Genomic DNA, 22,835 nt, shown 5'->3' with positions numbered 1-22,835 from the left:
AAGAGACCACCTTGCATCTCTGGAAGAAAGTAACACTGCTGGCAGCTGGAGGAAGATTTTATCCCTACCTGGCAATGGCCCAGCCAATAAAAGCCACTGTGCTTTGAAGTTCCAATTTGTTCCAATGGACTCTGTTTTTAACAGCTCCTCCCAACTTCCCCTTCTCTATAAAAGAGGTTCCTCTCCTTTGCCTCAACATACTTGCAAGTGGTTCATTGTAGCTGCATGTCCCAAATTGAAATTCTTTGATGCTCCTAAATAAAGTCTTTTGGCGGGTAAAATTACTGGTTGTTTTACTGTTTTTGGTTAATAACTATTGCTATTTACAATGTTGGAAACTGAAGCAGAGAAATTTTTCAAAAGCTTATTTCCCCATTCATTTAAAGATAACGACGATGGGCATTTTGCGTGTTATTAACATCTGAGTAGTTATGAAATTAGTTTTGCCACCATGGTCCTTCTGAGATAAGGCCTAAAGTAATGTATGTATTTTCCAGGTGATAGAAAGACGTATGAAGAACAATATTTGGAAATGAATATACTTTCCTTAGTTTATAATACCTAAGTTTAAAGGCTATCAATTCTGAAGTTACAGAAATGGGTAACAAGCCAATGAAAAGATGCTCAACATCATTAGTCATTAAAGACACGCAAAATCAAAATCACAATGAGATACTACTTTGCACTTACTATGATGGCTAAAATAAAAAAGACAGAGGACCTTCTCTGGTGGTCCAGTGGTTAAGAATCTGTGCTTCCATTGCAGAGGGCATGGGATCAATCCCTGGTCAGGGAAGTTCCATAGGCTACAGGTACAGCCAAAAAAAACACAAAAACAAAAAGACAGGAAGTAAGTGTTGTTGAGGATGTGGAAAATCAGAACCTTATATATTACTGGTGGGAAAGCAAGATGCAGCTACAGTCAAAAACAGTTTGGTGGCTTCTCAATGAGTTAAACATCGAATTACCATGTCACTGCAGCAGTTCCATTTTTGGGTATGTATCTAAAGAACTGAGAACAAGTCTAAACAAAAACTTGTACAAGAATTTTCATAGCAGTATTATTCACAGTAACCAAAAGACAGAAAAAAAAAACAAACAAACACCCCAAATGTCTATTACTAATGAACGGATAAACAGAGTGTAGTCTGTCTACACAGGGAATATTATTCAGCCATAAAAAGGAATGAAGCACCAATACACACTACAATGTGATCAAACCTCAAAAACATTATGTTCAGTGAAAGAAGCCAGACATAAAAGGTCACATGATGCATGCTTCCATTTACATAAAATGTCTGCTGCTGCTGCTGCTAAGTCGCTTCAGTCGTGTCTGACTCTGTGCGACCCCATAGACGGCAGCCCATCAGGCTCCGCCGTCCCTCGGATTCTTCAGGCAAGAACACTGGAGTGGGTTGCCATTTCCTTCTCCAATGCATGAAAGTGAAAAGTGAAAGTGAAGTCATTGAGTCGTGTCCAACTCTCAGCGACCCCATGGACTGCAGCCTACCAGGCTCCTCCATCCATGGGATTTTCCAGGCAAGAGTACTAGAAGACCAGAATAGTTTTCGTTACTTTATGTTGACGTTATTAAGCTTCATTATTAAAAACAAATAAACAAAGCTACCTCGCTTATGGGAGAGCTAAAGTTCTTTACAATGATATTAACTTCTGTTTATTTTAAATGCTTATTGTCACTTTCACCTGAGTAGACAAATACTGTTGTTTTCCAGGCATCCATGATCCTATTTTAGTGTTCAAATCTCCTGATAGCCTTTGATAATTTTCCTTTTCAAACTGAATCCTAGGGGTAAAAATGAGATAAAAGTTCCAGGATACTCTTCTCACCTAAAATTATCTTTGTGCCTTGGAAAAATCACAGATTTGTTCTTATAATAGAAGTGTTAGAAATAATTAGGTTTATTTGAAGTATTATTATCCACGAGTTTCATGAGAAGAATTGCTGAGTCCAAAGAAATGTTCAGCCAATCCCATTTTATATTTGTTGGTAAAATGCTGTTCATATCATGTGTTTGAGGAACTTTCTAGAGATCTGTCAGGGTCCTGGGTGCCTGTCAGGTTTTTCTTCATCAGAGTCCTAAAGTGTCTGCCCAGTGCCATGAGGGAATAGGGGCATAGAGCTTAAAAGTTGGCAGACTCAGTCACTGTTTTAAATATTTACTTGGTCACAACCTTACTTCTTTAACTTGAATCCAGCGTTTTGGAGGCCAGGAGTTTGCAGCTGTGCCTTCACATCTCATAGTTAATATGCAGATGGTCAGGACCTGCCCCACAACTCCTGACTCTCTGCTTGATATTCTTGGTATATTCATGGTACATTATGTTTCAGGATTATTTTGTGTTATATCTCAGGAATTTTCTCTCTATAAAAATTATGTTCATTGATTTTTAGAAATCAGATAAAGTGTTCACAGTCTTCATTAAAAACAGGCATAAACATCTTAGATTAACTTTATCTAAAACTTTTTTCGGGGCGTGGCTTTGTTTTGCACGGCACAGAAACAACCAAATATAACTTCTCAGCGGCACTTTTATTGTTATGAACTCCCATTAGATCTTTCACTTTTCTGAAAATTATCAGTAGTATAAGTTAACCATGGCCATATTATGTCTTTGTCATCCATGTGGACAAAAAAAAATGTGGTCTGCCATTTCAATCAACAGAGAATATTGCCTGCCACCAAGCAATCAGCCGCTGCAGCTGTCCCAACTGTGCACCCTAATGGGATTCAGAATGGACAAAAACAGGAATATTGGCCCTAGATAGTTCAGATGCATGTCAGAGGAACGGTTTCAACGGGCCCAGATTCTTGCATCTTCCCATATATAAAAAGGCACTAAAATCCTTGAGATGTCTGGTTTTTTTGTGATTAATAGTAATCCTTCGATGTTTGGCTACATATATATTGTTTTAGCAAAAACTCCTTCATATCCTGTTCTCCTTGACCTCTCTGGAACAGTCTCTCAGAGCCATCAGATAGGCTGCCTTCCTGGACTGTTGTTGTGGTTCAGCTGCCAAGTCGTGTCCGACTCTTTCCAATGGACTGTAGCACATCAGGCTTCCCTATCTCTCACCATCTCCTGGAGTTTGCTCAAGTTCATGTCCATTGCATCAGTGATGCTGTTCAACCATCTCATCCTCTATCATCCTCCTCTCTTCCTGCTTTCAATATTTCCCAGCATTAGGGTCTTTTCCAATGAGCTGGCTGTTTGTACCAGGTGCCCGAAGTATTGAAGCTTCAGCTTCAGCAACAGTAGACTGTAGTCCTCAGGAATATTCTTGAATAAAACTGAATTCTGCACTTTTAGATTGTGCATTTTCTCTTCAGTGAACAGCTACAAAGAGTTTGTTTTACTTTAATGAAAAGAAAAAAATGAAGAAAAAAGAGAGTCAGGCCAGCACAGTGGGAAAACACTGTGTCATGGGCATTGCTTAGACCACCGTGAGGCCAGCCAGTGGCCTGACTCAGGATTTCCAGAACTCTAGTAAAGAAGCAGATGGATTGTTGAGATTTCAGAACTAAGACGGAGTGGAATAAGGATTACTCACCTAGGACTGAAGGGACCGACGAGGGACAATGCAGCTGCTCCTGGGAACACTGTTCATGTGACTTTAATGCTCTTTCTAGATACACAAGGAACCCTTTCTCTTTCCCCCTAAGCTGTCTGTGGTGGTTTTAGTCGCTAAGTCCTGTCTGACTCTTTGCAACCCCATGGACTGTAGCCCGCCAGACTCCTTTGTCCATGGGATTTCCCAGACAAGAATATTGGAGTGGGTTGCCATTTCCTTTTCCAGGGGATCTTCTTGACCCAGGGATTGAACTCGTGTATCCTGTATCTCCTGAACTGGCAGGTGGATTCTTTACCACTGAGCCACCTGGGAAACCCTTAAGCTATCTGTAGTCCATACAAATTTAGTGGCCTCTGGTTTTCTAAACTGAAATGAAACATTTCTAAGTGGTATCTTGGTCTCTTAAGTCTAAGTTCTCAGAACTTGTTAACTCTTGTTGAGTATTCTTCCTTTCCTGGCAATATAATTGTTTGCGTAGGTTCAAAGGAAATCTTGTTTCTACCTGGATTTGACTGGCAACATGGATTGTGCAGCCAAGGCCTTGCCTGGGTGGCCACAGGGAAGAATGATACTCATTCAATCACCAGAACCCAGCATGTGTAAGGATCTGCAGCTCAGGGATCGAGGCTCACAAGGCCCTCCCTGGAAAACTGCCAGGTGCCAGCCTTATAGGGGGATAAGGAAGCTCATCTCCTGGCAGGTCCAGGAGCCTCAGGATATTCTGGAAACCTCAAGAAAAAAGGAATTTGCTTGAAATAATCTCTGGTGAAACACGGTGGGTTCTTGGCTTCCTGGACTCAGGACAACAAATAAGACGCTTTCAAAAGTCCAACCTGAAATCCTGATGGGAACTTCCAGCAAAGCAAACTCAAGAGGGCCAACATGATGGATTAACACTCTGACTGCACATACAGAAACAATCAGGCCAAATGAGACCAGCCTTGTTTCGTGATCAAGAATAATCTTTCAGATGAATTTTATCAAAAGCTGAGAAACTAAAGGGGAAAAAAAAAAAACAACAAAAAACTATGGAAACTGCATTGCCTACTGCACATCCTGAGGAGCTATCAGGGTCTTGCCTCTCACGGTGCCTGAGTTACTTTACAACTCTGGAAGCCACTGGACATGCAGACTATGCCTTGTCCCTTGGCTTTTTCATGGGCTCCCCCTCCTCCCTTTAGAGAGACTGGTTCTGCCTCTATTTGCAATTCAATTCCTTTACTCCATATACATTTGCTCCTTTGATTTTTCCTTGAATTGGTTATAACATTTGACTGGTTTCCTCGCTGTTCAATGAACAGGGGAAAAATTCTAAAACATGTGCTGGCTTTCATATCTGTTTGACAGTCATATCTTACTTCTCCCTGAAGATTATCTTTTAACACCTGTTAAAGAAATATTATTAAAATGTTATCAGATATCAGAAAGGACACGGAATAATATGAACCTTGATGAACTATAACTGGCATAGGCACTTCTGCTCTAAGTAACATGGCGTGAAAACTGATACAACACAGTGGTAAGGAAGGGAAGGAGAAATGGACAGAAATACAAGAACAGTGCAAGATTTTAATGCAAAAATCATAGTGCTTGGCATTTCAGGTTGATGAGTATACAAAAGTTTAGAAAGAGTGTTAATCATTGTCTTTAAGCTGAGGCGTCCCAGCACTGGAGCCTACAGGCTGTTGGGTGGGGCTGGGTCTTGGTGCTGGGGTGGTGGCTGGCCTCCAGGAGAGCTCACCCTGGTGAGTACCTCCGCCACCAGTGTCCTTGTCCCCACAGAGAGCCACAGCAGCCTCCCACTTCCCCAGAGACCCTCCAAGACCAGCAGGATCACCTTTGGTGTTCTGCTCATTTGTTCATCCACATGAACCTAAAATCCAGTTTGTCTAGCTCCACGAAAAAATGTGGCAGAATTTTCATCTATTTGAGAACTGGATGTCCTCAAAAAAGTGAACTCTAGTAGACATACTAGAGTATGGATATCCTATCAGTGGAAATACTATACCTCTGTTTATCCAGGTCTTATTCAGCATCTAATAAAACTGTATTTTTTTTTCCCAAAAAAAGGCTGCTTAATAGAACACAATCAAAAGTAGACTTCAATTCTTTCTTCAATTTTGAAACTCTCTCTTGTGAAAATTAACCAAGGGTAACTCAACAGTGGAAACAGTATTAGACTTTATTTTTTGGGGCTCCAAAATCATTGCAGATGGTGATTGTAGCCACAAAATTAAAAGACACTTACTCCTTGGAAGGAAAGTTATGACCAACCTAGATAGCATATTCAAAAGCAGAGACATTACTTTGTCTAGTCAAGGCTATGATTTTTCCAGTAGTCATGTATGGATGTGAGAGTTGGACTGTAAAGAAAGCTGAGCGTTGAAGAATTGATGCTTTTGAACTGTGGTGTTGAAGACTCTTGAGAGTCCCTTGGCCTGCAAGGAGATCCAACCAGTCCATTCTAAAGGAGATCAGCCCTGGGTATTCTTTGGAAGAAATGATGCTAAAGCTGAAACTCCAGTACTTTGGCCACCTCATGCAAAGAGTTGACTCACTGGAAAAGACTCTGACGCTGGGAGGGATTGGGGGCAGGAGGAGAAGGGGACGACAGAGGATGAGATGGCTGGATGGCATCACTGACTCGATGGACGTGAGTCTGAGTGAACTCCGGGAATTGGTGATGGACAGGGAGGCCTGGCATGCTGCAACTCATGGGGTCGCAAAGAGTCGGACACGACTGAGCGACTGAACTGAACTGAACTCACTAAGACAGGAGTCAGGAGGCCAGAAGCGGAGCCCTTATTCTTGACCTCACTCATGTAAATACAGATCCTAACAGAAGAGACTATGGATCTCCAGACGGAAGTGACATTGCCTTACTGCCACAAGCAGAAGGAAGATACTCTCTTTGCCTGGCAGCAGCCCAGACAATGAGAGATCATTACAGTTCAGCCAATGAAAAATCACTACACTTTGAACTCCCAGTTTCCTCCAAAGGACTCTGTAACAGCTCCCCACAATGTCCCCTACTCCTCAGTAAAAAGGTTTTCTCTCTTTTGCTTTATCTGACTTGCATGTCAAGAAGCAACAGTTAGAACCAGACTTGGACTATTTGCTTTACAGGACTATGCAGGTCAGGAAGCAACAAACAGTTAGAACTGGATATGTAGCAACAGACTGGTTCCAAATTGGGAAAGGAGTACGTCAAGGCTGTATATTGTCACCTTGCTTATTTAACCTCTATGCAGAGTATATCATGTGAAATGCCAAACTGGATGAAGCACAGCTGGAATCACGATTGCAGGGAGAAATACCAATAACCTCAGATATGCAGATGACACCATCCTTATAGCAGAAAGTGAAGAGAAACTAAAGAATCTCTTGATGAAAGTGAAAGAAGAGAGTGAAAAAGCTGGTTTAAAACTCAGCATTCAAAAAACAAAAGATCATGGAATTCAGTCCCATCACTTCATGGCAAATAGATAGGGAAACAATGGGAACAGGGACAGACATTATTTTCTTGGGCCCCAGAATCACTGCAGATGGTGATTACAGCCATGAAATTTAAAGACACTTACTTCTTGGAAGAAAAGCTATGACCAACCTAGATGGCATATTAAAAAGCAGAGACATTACTTTGCCAACATAGGTCCGTCTAGTCAAAGCTAGGGCTTTTCCAGTAGTCATGTATAGATGTGAGAGTTGGACTATAAAGAAAGTTGAGCACCAAAGAATTGATGCTTTTGAACTGTGGTGTTGGAGAAGACTCTTGAGAGTCCCTTGGACAGCAAGGAGATCCAACCAATCCATCCTAAAGAAAATCAGTCCTGAATATTCATTGGAAGGACTGATGCTGTAGCTGAAGCTCCAATACTTTGGCCACCTGATGCAAAGAACTGACTAACTGGAAAAGACCCTGACGCTGGGAAAAACTGAAGGCAAGAGGAGAAGGGGGCGACAGAGGATGAGATGGTTGGATGGTATCACCGACTTGATGGACATGAGTTTGAGGAAGCTCTGGGAGTTGGTGATGGACAGGGAGGCCTGGTGTGCTGCAGTCCCCGGGGTCACAAAGAGTTGGACACGGCTGAGACTGAACTCACTGACTTGCATGTGGTTCACCACAGTTGTATGTCCCAAACTGGAATTCTTTGTTGCTCCTGAATAAACTCATTTTGCTGACAAAAAATAAGTTTTAGGTTAACACTGGCGGTCCCACCGAGATCCACAGCAGACTCCTGACAACCCTGGGGCTGGTGAGCAAAAGGGTGTGTACTCACTAAGTCTACAGGGCTTACTATTTTTCTAGTCACCCCTGGAGTTTAAGGGGAAGGTTTTCTCCTGGATTGGAGCTCCACTCTTAGTGCATTTAGAACTCTCAAAAGCTTTATCTGGGATATGTTTAAAGGCTTTATCCTTTTTGTTAAGGCTTTGCTTTGTCTGTGAGCACTCATTTGGCACTTCAGCCTTACTTGAAATCAGGCTGTCCCAACTGGAACTGTGCTGGCCTTCGGTCCAATTCCTTTTGGAATTGGGCTGTTCCTATTTGGAACTGTGCCATTCGGCCTTTGGCCTGATTCTTTTGGGATCACGCTGTCCCAACTGGAACTGTGCTGCTATTTGGCCTGCAGGCTGTTTAAGAATTGCTCCCTTTGCTTTAGAGAGAGAGAAAAAAAAGAAACCTCCAGAAAACGGGATCCCAGTTATCTAAACTGTCTTGAGGGTACCTCACATTTAAAGACCCTGTCTGATTTTATGTTTAAAAACCACAGTCCCTTCTCATGCATGTTTCTAAAGAAATGGACAAATTTTAACCCAAAGTAATTTAGAACATCACTGGCCATTATGGAGAATTTTCAGACTCCCCAAGCTTCCCTTTCTTAAAACTACTAGACAGCCATGACTCTGAAATTATCAAAATTAAATTGGGTGCCTCTGTTGATTGCTATTTTGAGGCTTCCAAACATTATCAGGAATTTAAAGTTGTCTCTCTGCAAATACAATAATTATACCATCCAAGGCAAACAAAGACAAAATGGCTCTGAAGCCTCAGGCTCATCCCCACCACTTCTTTGTCCCTGGTATCAGCTCATGCATCCCCCGACTCCCTCTCCCCTTGCTTCTTTGTTTCAGTCTCTGCCACCCTCTATCAGAAACTGCCCTTTAAAGGGAAAACTTCTGGGGCTTCCCAGGTGGTCCAGTGGTAAGACCTCACATTCCCAATGCAGGGGGCCCAGGCACAACGCCTGGTCAGGGAACTAGATTCCACACTCTGCAACTAAGAATTTGCATGCAGCAACTAAGAGTCTGAATAACACAACTGAAGTCTCACATACTACAATGAAAATCAAAGACCTTTGAGTGCTGCAGCTTAGATCTGGCACAAATAAATAAATAAAATAATTAACTAAAAAAATACAGAGAAATCTTCTGAGGGTCCAAATAGACCCATTACGTATGTAAGTAAGTAAGACCCATTACTTATGTTCCCTTGACAAAGGCTGAATTGCCACACACAGTTAAAAGTTTCCAAAAGTAACTGAGGACCTTGGTAGATTTGCCGGAGAATTTAGCATAGTTATTCAAACCTACCAGTCTGGTTTCTCAGATTTATATCAGTTAGTTCACAAGCTTTTTGAGCGGCAAGCCAAACACTGAATAAAATTAGACTGAAGGGATCACCCTGGGTAGGCCTTTAGAAAAACAAACTCCTAGCTTCTAGTAAAAGAATCTGCCTGCAGTGCAGAAGACACAGGTTCGATCCCTGGTTTGGGAAGATCCCCTGAAAAAGGAAATGGCAACCCCCTCCAATATTCTTGCCTGGGAAATCCCATGGACAAAGGAACCTGGAGGGCTACAGTCTATGGGGTCACACGAATCAGACATGACTTAATGACTAAACCACCACAGCTTCTGTTAAGACGTCAGAATGTTTGGTGAAAACCCCCACAGCAGTTACAATTGCCTTTCCCAAGCCTGTTGATGGGAACTAAATTCAAGTTTGCACACAAAAATCTGATGAACCTGTTCGTGACTATTTAATTGACTCCAAATTGTCTTAAAGAAAATGCTGGTCTTCCTTCAGATGTTGAAATCACTTGGACAGCCCTTATCGCCTCACCAATGGGATGAACCAGGATCATTCTCTTTTAGTTAGAAGGACAAGGGTGGAATGGGAGATTATGTCCACTCTAGATTTAGTTAACTTGGCAAATCAGCTGACTCGAATCCTAGGTGAGTCAAGACCACTAAATTCTTAATCTTTAATTTCTGAAAATGAAGGTGCCTTAACAAAACACTTCTAGTCTCTGCTATTACTGTAAAGAGCCAGGACACTGGAAAAAGATTGCTAAAAGTGTGTTCTGGGCATCTTTAACCCTCTAACCAGACCCTCAAACATCCTCTTAACTCCCTGTGAGGGGCTCTGAATGACTGGGGCTCTCTCAATCCTCTCCTTGAATCAGCTTGAAGAAACCACTCCCCAGACTGTGAACGAATCTCTGTCTTTACAGACCCCAGATCACACTCTCGGTGCTCACCCCCACCACTATAAAGAAAAATACTAAAATGGTCCAAATAGTGAGGTCTCTAATGAACCTCAACAGGGTCCTGTTTCTGAACCTTTTCCCTTTTGCTTAGACCATTTAAGAGGTACACACCCTTTTCTCCTTAGCTCCTCCACCCCTATTAATTTATAAGGCCAGGGCTTCTTAGAAAAGTATCATGCTGGAATTTCTTTCTCCCAAAAAGGGAGAAACAGTTCTAAAATTTGACAGTTGCCATCAAAATAACCAATCAGGTGAATTAAACCACCCTTTGACTTCATTTATTTGCTCTGTCTCTGACAGTACTGGAGCTGCTTCTGAAACACTGATCGTTTGTCTCTATTGAATCAGCTACCGCCCTCCTTATGGGCAAACTGTCCAATTGATATTGGCAAAATCCTCCCATCAAGAGTCAAATAGATTCCCTCAAATGCCCTCCCCAAGTAAATAAGCACTTCAACATATAAAGTCTGTAACAGAAGAGGCTATTGGGGCTCAGGGCCTCATTATCCCCTACAGTGGTTCTTGTATTACTCCTATTTCACTTGAGAGAAAACTCAAGTTCTCTGTTTTTTTTACTGGATTTGCATGTGGTTCACCATAATTGCATGTCCCGAACTGCAGTTCTTTGTTATTTCCAAATAAACTCATTCTTCTGGGAAAATAACTGGCCTTTTGTTTTTTAGGTGAATACTCTTAATCAACTTGAGTGAAATAGAAAACCTGAGTCTGTAGTGGTAGAATATCTAGCAACTAGTCATCCTGATAATATTATCCCTCAAAACCTCTGGGGTGGGACTTCCCTGGTTGTTCAGTGGTTAAGACTCTGTGTTCCCAATGCAGGGAGCCCAGGTTAGATCCCTCATGCAGCAACTGAAGATCCCTTGTGCCACAACTAAGCCCCAGTGCAGCCAGATTTTAAAAAAAGCAAAACCCTGGGACATGGCAAAATTGATACTCAGAAAGGAAATTCACATCTTAAAACTATGCAATTACTAAACAAGAAAGGATAAAATAAATGCTTAAGAAGTCAGGGAAAGAACAATAAAATAAACCCAAGGAAAGGAACAAATAAAAATAAAATGGAAACTTCTGATAAAGACATAGAAAACCACCCATTGACTCCAAGCAGTCATCTTTGAGGAAACCCCCTGGAAGGAAGCAAAGAAATTCTAAAACACACACGTTAATAAACACATTTAATGTGCTCTAGGAGAGATCACAAAGAAATGGGAAGACGTGGAATTTAAAAAAACAATGACTGGGCTTCCCTGGTGGCTCAGTGATAAAGAATCTGCTTACCAATGTAGGAGACACATCCTCTTTCCTGATTTGGGAAGAACCCACATGCTGCGAACAACTAAGTCTGTGTGTGTGTGCCCTTAGTTGCTCAGTTGCGTCTGACTCTTTGGGACCCACTGGAGTGCAGCCTGCCAGGCTCCTCTGTCCATGGAATTTCCCATGGCAAGAATACTGGAGGGGACTGCCATTTCCTATTCCAGGGGATCTTCCCAACCCAGGGATCGAACCCGTGTCTCTCGTGTCTTCTGCATCTTCTGCACTGGCAGACAGATTCTTTACCACTGCGTCACCTGGGAAGCCCAACTAAGCCTAAGTGCCACAACCACGGAGCCTGTGCTCTAGAGCCTGGGAGTCGCAACTGCTGAGCCCACCTGCTGCAACTACTGAATGAAGCCCGCGAGCCCGTGCGTCGCAACACGAGAAGCCACCGCAATGAGAAGCCCCTGTACTTTAATTAGAGAAAAGCCTGCACAACAACGAAGACCCAGCACAGCCATAAATAAACAGATTTTTTTTTTTTAATGACAAATAGTTGAGAAATTTAAAGAACGGAATAAAACCCAAAAAACCCAACCAAACGTAGGTCTTAAGATGTTAAAAAAAAAAAAAAAATACTGATTCCAGAGCAGGTTAAATTAAAGCAGAACAACCCTCATGTAGACACAGGATGATAGAACAGCACAAATGGGTTGGAAGAAAAATCTTTAAGCAGCCACAGAGGAAAGGCAGGCCACCTACGAGGAAGAGGCTCATACTGACGCTGGCTTCTCACAAGACAGCAGGGTACTGTCTGATAAGAAAGTTGTAAGAAAATGCCAATCAGAAGTCACCTTCCAGCTATGCCATCGTTCTAGGAAGTGGTCAAAATGAAATCATTTTATGAAGACAAAGTTTACTGCCCACAGGCCCTTCTTGAAGGAAAGAACAGATCCCTGAATATCAGATCCTTTCCCTCCAAGGCCCTCAGATCACACGAGTGAAGCTGTGCATGACCCAGGGCTTCCAGGGGTTCGAAGACGCAGAGTGCGGCAGGGTGCTGATAGCAAGGGGCTAACACAGCAAGAATTCATAAAATGTGACCGAAAATCACTGCTTCTCAATTAATATCGTTTACAGGACTGGAGATGCACATGTGGAATCATAATTAATAAACTAAATGTAAAGAGGTATTTTCCTATTTAGGCATGTGTTCCCAATAAACAGTACTGGGTCAACCAGCTAACCACCTAGGAAAAAATAAAATAAAGCTAGATCCCTAACTTGTTTCTATTTTACCAAGTCATTTCTAGATGAATCAAAGATTCAGCAGCAAGAAAGTGAGGGGAGAGCACAAAAGAAATTCAGCAGAAAAATTACATAATGAGATACAAATGGCCAACACACACACCCACATCCACACACAGAAATGTCAAGAAATACGAATTAAAACAATGAACTAATTTTACCTAAATAAACTGGCAAAAACCAATTTCTAATGAATTTTTAGCTTCTGTGAAGCTGTGGTCAAATAGGCACTTCACTACTGTAAAAAAACACCCAAATGCACTTTCCCTGGGGGCAGGGTGGGGGTAGGGGAAGATGAGGAACAGTTCACACTCTCCTGAGAGGCTGGTTGGAGCATGTCTGCCAGAGCCCAATGGACAGACATGTGACAGCAACAGTCCAGTGCCTGGAGTCTCCTCTGGGGCCAGCTCGGTGACGGCCCCGAGGGAGGGTGTGCAGAGCTAGGCAGGAATCACTCAGTTTTAACATAAGGGTGCATGTGTCAGCGTGAACAATAAAACACACATGCAGCAAAATGCAGACAGGTTCCAGTTGGCAATTTGTGCTTTCCAGTGTAAATTAACTATCTCTCAGCATTCATTTAAATTTTTGTAGTGAGCAAGTAGCCTTTTCAAAATCGGGGGGGGGGGGGGGCGCGGGGGCGGGGCGGGAAAAGAGCCTTTAAGAAATGTTAGGTATTAGAGAATACATATTGTGTGATCCCCACTCTATGACATGCTGGAAAAGCCTAAACTACAGAGACAGGGGAAAGATGAGTGGTTGTCAGAGGGCAGGAGAGAGAGAAGGTGACCAGGTGGAGCGCACAAGGTTTAAACCCACAGAACATACACCATGAAGGTGAACCTTGATGTAAAACTGCAGGACTCTGGGTAATGCTCTGTCAAGGCAGTTTCACTGATTGCAATGAATCTACCATCTAGAGTGGATGTGGGCTCAGCAGGAAAGAACATGCTTGCAGTGCAGGAGACCGCCTGCAATGCAGCAGACTTGGATTCCATCTCTGGGTTGGGAAGATTCCCTGGAGGAGGAAGTGGCAATCTACTGCAGTAGTCCTGCCTGGGAAATCCCAAGGAGAGAGGAGTCTGGCGGGCTACAGTCTATGGGGTTGCAAAGAGTTGGACATGACTCAGCAACTAAACCGCACCAAGTAAATGTGGATAACAGGAGGTGTGCGTGTGCAAGGCAGGGAGTGTATGGGAAGTCTGTTGTCTTCTGCTCAGTTTGGCTGTGAATCTAAACTTACTTGCCCTCCAAAATAAAGTCTTCCAAAATTGTCAGATGTTAGGATCCTGATAACCAACACTCTAAAGAATCCCAGCTGTGTACTGGATTAAGAAAGCATCACAGGCTGTTCCAGTTTTGGGGAAAAGGAGAATTGGCAGCAGGAGGAAGAACAAAGCAGGGGAGAGGTGGGCCGAGTTGCAGTCCACTTGGTCTGGCCTCATGGCCTGTCCTTTTCTGGTTTTCCATTCTGCAGGCCGGCTCAGGCTGTACTGGCATCTGTCATGGTCTTGGCCTTACCCCCAGCAGATGGTGTGATGGCCTCTGTCTCAGAAGTGAGGGGTGAGCACCTGCAGCTAGGCTCATGGGAGTGCAAATGGGGCTGGGACACCTGAGGACAGGTGACGCCCCAGCATTGCCACCTACCCACTCACTTAGAGATGAGATAGGAGAGTGAAATTTTGAGTCAGGGCCACATGCCCAATCACACAAGTCTGCTTGTCTGAAAGTACAGATCTAAACCACATGAGCCTGCCTGTCGGTAAATGCAGATCTTAAGGCCTGGAACTGGAGAAGGGGGTATGTGGCTGGGACAGGAGCCTGATCCCAGGCCGTGGGGGAAGCAGGATGAAACCAGGACCAGTGAAGGGGCGGCTCCGCTAGCTCCCTGGGAGATGAAGTCCGCCCAGAGGCGGACAGGTGAGGACAAGCCCTGGGGTTAACCCTGCCTGGTGGTGCTGGAACCAGAGGGAGCCCAAGTGGGCGTGGCTCTGCCCTGGCTGGATGGTCTCGCATTTTCAATATTGTCAAGTGATGACAGCATACTTCTGTCATGGTTGGTCACTCTGTACCACTTAACGACCACAGTCACACGATTGATGACCTGGATAAATCAGCTTTGTTAAAAAACATGCAGACAGACTAGCCTTGGTCACAACCTTTGCTGCCTCCCTAGGTGGGAGAGCAGAAACCTACCGCCACATGGTATTGGGGGACGGTGGCCTTCTCAAAAGGGAACCAATGGAGTGTGCTGGGCATTCTTAAAATAGTTTTTTCTTTTTAAAATTAATTAATTTGGCTGCTCCGGGTCTTCATTGCTTCATGCAGGCTTTTTCTAGTTGCAGAGAGTTTGGGGGCTACTCTCTAGTTGCTACACTCGGTCTCCTCATTGCGGTGGCTTCTCTTGTTGTGGAACGTGGGCTCTAGAGCATGTGGGCTCAGAAGTTGCGGCACACGGGCCTAGTTGCTCCAGGGCATGTGGGATCCTCCCAGACTGGGATCAAACCTGTGTCCCCTGCCTTGCAAGGCAGATTCTTAACCGTTGGACCACCAGGGAAGCCCTGTGCTGGGCATTCTTACAAGCCACCATGATGCACAAGTTCATAGAGCAAACCCCTCACCCCTCGCCTCTCATCTACTGTCCTCCTTGAAGTGTTAGGACGGAGGTGCTTCCTGCCAGCCTCCCTCTGTGTGCACGCGTGCACACACTGTGTATGTTCACCTGGGCTCAGAGCACACTGTTCTGTGGGCGCTCTTCTCATAGGCTGACCTGTCTGGGCTGGCACACACATCATGTAGTCAGCAGGCTGAGCCTGGTCCAAAGTGTCCAAGCCCAAGAGCAAACAACACAAAGTGAGGAGTTTTGAAGTCATTTGGAAGGGTCACATTTTATTGTACTTAACAAAATAATTATCCACAGTGGACTGGAGCTGAAGGGGGAAAACGGGCTGTCTCTCTCGTTTGAGAAGTGCCGTGCAGAGATGGTGCCCGATGGGGGTGCGAGAGACCCGTGGGCATGCAAGCGGCCCACACGCTCTCTTTTTAAAAATGTGCTTACTTATTTTTGGCTGTGCTGGGTCTTTGTAGCTGTGAGTGGACTTTTTCTTGTTGCAACGTGCAGGCTTACTGCAGTGGTTTCTCTTGTTGCAGGGCACAGGCTCTAGGTTGCACAGGCTTCAGCAGTTACAGTGTGTGGGCTCAGAAGTTGCAGTTCATGGGCTCCAGAGTGCGGGTTCAAGAGTTGTGTGGCAGGGGCTTAGATGCCTCGTGGCATGTGAAGTCTTCCCGGACCAGGGATTGAATCCATGCCCCCGTATTGGCAAGGGGACGGGACCAGCAGGGAAGTCCACCCCACATGCCCTTGAGGGTTAAAGCAGCATCCACAGTCTGATTCCAATGTCCCACACAAGGACCCCTAGACCTTCCTAATTGCTTTCTTACTGTAACAAAAAACACCGCCAAACATCCTTGCATATGCATCTTCTTCAGATTTGTGAGAAAATATTTTAAAAAGATCTCTAGGGGAAGATTTGCGTATTCAAAGGGTATGATGATTTAAAAAGTGAGATGCAGGCAAACTGCCCTCTGAGACGCTTCACCAATGACAGCTCCTGCGACGGGACTTTTTATTCTGGGCGTGAACTCAGCGCTGACTTACTTGCCCTCTTCAGACTCCTGCAGAGGCAAGTGGCATCCATAGCCTTGTCACGTCTGGGGATTTCTCCTGGACGTTCTGTCCAGCACTTTGCCTGTCATCAGTGAATGCCCATGTTGGGTACTGATTCTTTTTTATCTGTCAGGTATGTTGCAAATATTTCTCCCATCTACTGTCTTTTATCTTTGTGTACGATGTCTTTTTCTTACAGATGTTTTAGGATGTGACGACATCAACTCTGTTGATTTTTGCCTTTCCCACTTCTAGGTGGTTTTAGACATTTTTTTTAACCGTCATTTAGGGAAGCCTTCATCATACAAAGGTGAACTGAGCCAGTGTGTGCACAGCCAATGGGGGAAAGGGCAGTTTGAGCAGAATCCCACATCCCTGCACATACGGAAGTCTTAGGAAATGAAAGAGGGATAACCAGAGACGCAGAGGAAAACAGTTACAGGCCACTATGTGCTGCTCTATGGTAGTATTTGAAAGACTAGGGACTTTGGAGAGATTTCCAGCGAAATGCACATGTCCAGAATTGATCCAAGAAGAGGCAGAAAATCCATACAGACAGATCACCAGAGAAGAAAAACAGAAGATATTACTAAAAGTCTACCACTAATGAAAACAGCAGGCATGGAAGGCTCTTCTGCTGAGGTCTCTGTCAGAGAAGGCTGCAAACTTGGCCGCGAGGAATGTGTAGTTTTCTCTGACACTGGGAGGCACAGGAGGGCAGGCCTGGCAATGGAGGATCTGCTCCTTTGTTGGATGGATGGGCGGATGGATGGATGCGGGGTAGATGGGTTGAGAGACGTGTGAATGTGTCAGTGAGTGGATGCTGGATAGATAGGTAGGTGGATGACTCACTTACATACTTGGTGGCTGTGAGGCCAGCTGATTAGGAAGTCACCATGAGGGGAAAGACAGGTTCATTGGAATAAAAGGTCGGAGGGGGAGGGAGGCATGGCTGTGCCTCCCTCTGGAAGCCTCGGGGGCTGGAAGGGCAACTGAGCAGTGGCAGGGCTTGGCACAGAGGCCAAGGTCAAGGAGAAGCAAGGTTCAGATGTGGGAGGGAATGCAGTGGAATTAAGAAATGGAGCCGTAAGTGAATGGAGGCCATGAAATGACAGGCGTGTGGGGCGGGGAGCACATACATGGCATGGCCTTTAAAAGTAAAAACAGGGTTTTTAGTGAACTTGGCAGAAGATGGCCCAGAAGTGTCCCTAGGGAACAAGCAAAGCCAAACCTTCCCCTTCAACTTGTGGAGCAGAAGGAGGACTGAACGGAAGGAGGGCTTTGTCCAACGGGTCCCAAGGGAAGGAGCCAGCTCCGTGAAAGATGCCCACTGTTGCTGCTTGCACACTGATGACATCTAGAAATACACTGAGAGTTGCTCACCCTTCTTTCAGGGGTGGGTTCTTAGAAGGACAGAGCCTCTGAGGGAAGTCTCACCCAGGTCCCCTACCCACAAAAGGTGGATGTGTACAGCGGTCTCCAAGTACAACTGGGGATCACTTCACATGGATGGTTTGGTTGACCTCTGTGTCTTGGGCACCTGGCACATAGCAGCCACTCAGCAAGATGTCTGCTGAAAACACAAGTGACTTGTCTGCTCCTCCTTAGATTTTCCAGGGTCTTCCACACCCTCTCCTCTCAGTTCCACAGTCTCCTTTGTGCTCCTGAGTCCAACTTCCAATCACTTGGTAATTTCAGGAGTCAACATATTAAGGCTAAATATTAATGTATTCAAAACAACTATTCTCATTCACGCAGGTAAATGCTGGGGAGAAACCAGGGTGGATGTTCTGTCCCGTCTCCTCCCCTTCAGTGGGAAGTGCTTTCTGGACACTGCAGTGGTCGGGGGTGAGAAGGAGCCGGGAGGGAAGCCGGGGCTCTCGTTAGCCGAGAGAAGCATTTTGTGGATACCCTGTTGCTCTGAGCACCTTACAGGCGCACTGGGGCACTCTGCCTCCAATAGGAAATGCAAGTCAGAGACCTTGCTCCTAAGGTTGTGAGCTGTCATGGAGACAGGGGTGGCTTAGTTTCACATCAACAACAAGGTGAAATCCCAAAGACCCGAGATTTGGAGATCATCACAGTTACTCAAAGCTGTGGCTGGAAAAGGACAGAGGCAGGAGCCACAGAAGGTGAGGGGGAGGCTGCAAGAAAGGGGCCGGTGCCCTGGCTGCAGGAAAACCAAGGGGTTTAAAAGCAGGTAGGCTGGTGCTCTGAGATGCCAGGAGAGGCTCAACGTCTAGTAGCTCTAGTGGGTTAATCGTGGGACCTCAGGCCCGGTCCATGGGTCCCTTTCTCAGGAACCAGCACCCAAGACCCCCGCGACGGGCAGCCTGGGCGTCTGCAGCCCATGGTCCGGGCTTTGGCCGCACTGCACACACTGCCGCTTTTATCCTGAGGAGGCCAAGGCTGTGGCTGGCCTGGGAACACGGCAGCCTTTGCTGCCACCACAAAGCCGCATAGAAACGCCAGCTGCTTCGCTAACCTGTGGCATTTTTCTCATAAAATGCTGCCAGAGGGGTGGGTTCACAGGACTCTCACTGCAGAGATCAAACCAAGTTCTGTCTGTTCTTCCTTCTGTCCCCACCCCAATCCTGGGCTGGGCCTCCCCTGCCCAGCCCTCCACCCAGCCCTCCTCGGGCCAGCCCTCCCCTGCACCCTGCACCTCCATCACCAGAGCAGGGGTGGAGAGAGGGGGAATGACCCACCGGTGAGGTGCCCCAGCTCTGCTCGCAGCCGGTTTCCCAGCTCCAGGAGCTGCTCCTTCTCCAGGCGCAGCCGCAGGATCTTCCTGGCAGCCTCCTTGAGCTTCCTCTGGAGTCGGGGCACAGACAGGACCTGCAGGGGCTGCGTCCCATGGTCCTCTGTCCTTGTGGGTCCGCTGTCTGCAGGAACCTGCGAACAAATCCACACGGCAGAGACCATCAGACGAGCCTGGGGTTGTGGGGGGTGGTAGGAGGAAGTGGGAGTGAGGGTGCAGATGGCAGGAGCCACTGCCTGACCAACTGTCCCAGAACCCACACCACTGGGTGACGTCCCTCCAGCCTAACAGACAAACTTGCATCCCTGCAACATGATGCATCCACAGCAGCCTTTGCTCTCACTGGGGGGAGGGGGGGGTGCGGGGCGGGGCGGGAAGTTGGGGAAAGTATGTGATGAAGGTCGTCAAAGCTCCCAGGCCAAGGCTTGTCTGCCCTTGCTTACTCTGTGGCTCCCCGACCCCCTCACTACCAGTGCTTCTGTGTCTTGCCAGTAAAGACAACGAGGAAGCAGCCCAGGCCCGGGACCCATGAGGGCTACACATGTGATCACTGCCTCCTCTGCTGGCCCCTCTGTCATAGGCTGGGTGCCTGCTGTCTGCCTGGTGTGGAAGGGGGCCAGCGGAGACCCGAAGTGAGGCCTGTGAAGGTAACCCAGCCTCGGTTACTCTTTTCCAGCCCTGGACGTCTGTGCGGCTGGGCCCCTCTCCAGTGCCCCCTCTGCCCTCACTCGCTCAGCTTCCCCTGCCTCCTCTCTGACTTCATCTGTCCAGACTCCTAACTCAGACACTTTCTCCACCTGTCCTTCAGACTTCCCTCAACCATCACAGGCTGGCCCAGGTTTCCCACTGTCCTGACCCTGACGAGAGTGCAGAGAGAGAGCAAAGGAGGCCAAAGGCAGGAGCAGTGGCTACTTGTGGGCCAGGAGGTAGTCCCGGGAAAAACACCCAGGGTCTGAGCCCCCTTGCCTGGGCGGCACCATGTGGCCCTTCAGTCTGCCACTGGCCCAGCTGTCCCATTTCCCACTATCCCACGGTCCAACCACATGGCTCTTACACACACATGCTGTCCCACCTAGAGGGGTTTTTGGAACGGGGTGGGGTATGGGGATAAGAGAAAGGGAAAAAGAAGAATGTGTGTGGCTGCCTTTGTGCCGGGCAGGGGCCCAGGAAGAGCCAGTGGTGTCCAAGGCCCCGAGGGAAGCAGGTGGCCTACTTAGGCATGGCTATTGCTAACACCTATGAAAAGCTGCACTGTTGACCCAGCCAAGCGAACTGGCGCCAGAACGACGAACCTGCTCTGTGTCCCTGGAACAGACCAGCACACCCTGTCCTGGCCCAGTTTCCTGGTGAGTCTTTTCAGGGCTGGCATGCACCTGTGCCCTCCTATGGCCTTGGAGCCACGGTGATTGCACAGCAGTGCCTCCAGCACATGCCTGGCATGTGGTGTGAAGGGGGCATATGGAGGTGAGATGGCAAAGGGAACATCAGAGAAAGGCCTTGGCTCAGGGTCTCTCAAGGGCACAGGCCCAGGACTGGTGGGAGACCTGGAGTGTGCACAGGCCCCAGGCGGCTGACATGACGACCCCTTTGGGAAGTCATACAGCCTCCAGGGGTGCAGCCCTGGGGTTGGGGTACCAGCCCGGTCAATTCTCCAGGCTTGGTCCCTCTCTACAGGGATATGCTATACGATTATCTTGTGTTATCTGAAGTAAAATCCTGAAAACAGAGACTTTCCAAACCTCAGAACACTTAGAAATCTAAAAATCTCTTCAAAAGCAGCACCCCTGCACCACCACTCCATCCCACCCCTCACCCCTCGCCCAGCAAAGATGGCCATTGGCCTGAGCCGAGGAACCAACGCTGCCCAGGACGTGGCAGCACTCCGGGCTGGGGAGTCCTAATCTTGAATGGTCCGTGTTCTTTCACAGTGACTGCATGCGATGAGCGGGGGGCTGCAGCTGGGGCCCCCGCTCTTAAGCTCAGTTCCTGGTAAGATGAAGCTTATTTTGATGACCCTACAGCCTCAGCCCACAGTGACACAATGCTAACAATGACCTGAAACACCTAGGAGCTTCTACACTGCTACATTCAGGGGCCAAGATCCCACCCTGTGACAGCCACATCCGCCTGCCCCTACCTTGCTCAGCTGCCAGTCCCAGCATCTTGGCCAGAATCCACGCAGTAGAGGGGAAGCTTGAGGATTCCTAATGACTCTGTTCCCCAGGGAAGGGAGTGCCTGGGCTCCCCCATGCCCCCACCCCTTCCTGAGAAGCCCTGTGGGGAGACTGAGGACCAGGGAGAAGCAGTGGGGCTCCAGCAGGAGGTAGAGCACAGCACTGCCCCCTAGTGGTCGAAGCCGGGAGAAGCCCAGTAGGCGTCTCGGGGTCTGGGCAGAGGGGCCCACGGGAGGGAGGGGTCTCGGTGAGCAGATAAACAGGGAAGTGTGACCATGCAGCCTGAGGGGAGCTCCGCCGTCTGCAGGGCCCTTCTGGGTTGGAAGTCTGGACTTGATGTGGCAGAATCTCATCCCCAGGAAGAGGCGGTGGCCTGAGGCCCCACGCCCCTGTCTCACTGCTGGTGCTTCCTCCCCTCTCCACATACATCTCTCTCTGAACCATCTGAGGGTGAATTGGAGACATTGCACCCCTTTATGCCCCGATACTTCAGTTTGTACTTTCTAAAAATAGGGACATTCTCTTAGTAATCAGTTAAGAAAGCTGCCCAGATGGCTGACCCAACCCATCTTGAAAGCTGCACAGCCTCTAGGGGTGCAAAGGTTGAGGTGGTGGGGGAGTGGCTAGGCCATCCTTTCTCTAGGCTTGGTCCTCCTCTATAGGAACATGGCAGAAGTTTTACAGGGCCATGGCATTATGACCTAATGCACAGTCCACAGGCACCTCCATCAGCTGCCCAGAGGACATCCTTTATGGCCTGTTTCTCCTGCCTGGGGTCCATGTCCTGGGTCCCCTCAGTCCTTGACAGAATGCTCTCAATAGGACAGGCTGCATGTTTAGAGTCCCTCGCTCAGGATCTGTCCAAAATCTCATACTTGGGAGTCAGGAGTGAGGCTGTCCCTCTCCTGTCCATTGGCCCACGATGTCTGTCTGTCCCAGTGTTGGCAAAGGAAGCTGATCCCTTGGAAGCGGTGTCCACAGGCTGCTGCACTGGAAAGTTACTGTCTTCCCTTCACAATAAGAAGAACTTGTGGGGAGACTCCTCATAAACAGCTTGTCCAGAATTTCAGCATCCACTGACGACTTTCCCATGGTGTCACTTCCTTCACATCCTTAGCTGATGTCCTAAGTAAGAAAGAGTTTCCCTCTCTCCTTCCTTCCCTTGTCAGCTTATTTGCATCAGCATGAATGTAAGTTTTGGTAGGCAAATTATAACTGTGATTTCATGATTGATTAGTCTGGATCTGGTCAGTGGGAGCCCTTTATGCTGGCTCCTGGCCCCTTGTCATGTCCCTGCGGCAGTGGAATCGGCCTCCTACCCTGGTTCTTCTCTACAGAGCAGAAGTTCAGGAATGCGATCTAGGCACTGGCTGTGTGCTCACCCACCCTGGGGAGCCACTGTTCCTTGGCTCCCAGTGGATGGAGACAGGATGTGTGAACACCCCTTTCTTCAAAGTAACCCACGAGTTTAACCTGGTGACTCCAACCCCAATTTGTGCCCCAGAGG

General features: G+C 47.0%; 1 protein-coding gene across 2 annotated transcripts in view; it reads right to left on the bottom strand.

The window, feature by feature from the left end:
* Nucleotides 1-22,835, bottom strand: part of CCDC57 (coiled-coil domain containing 57) — a 109,341-nt gene that overhangs the window by 34,241 nt on the left and 52,265 nt on the right. For both annotated transcript variants that reach the window (XM_018065414.1, XM_018065413.1), the window contains exon 15: nucleotides 19,102-19,288. In XM_018065414.1, coding sequence (XP_017920903.1) covers nucleotides 19,102-19,288 — 187 coding nt within the window. The remainder of the gene's footprint in view (nucleotides 1-19,101; nucleotides 19,289-22,835) is intronic.

The sequence above is a fragment of the Capra hircus genome, chromosome 19, assembly GCF_001704415.2.
Source record: "Capra hircus breed San Clemente chromosome 19, ASM170441v1, whole genome shotgun sequence".
In the NCBI taxonomy this organism is placed as follows: Eukaryota; Metazoa; Chordata; class Mammalia; order Artiodactyla; family Bovidae; genus Capra; species Capra hircus.
This window is presented reverse-complemented; position numbering and strand designations above follow the sequence as displayed.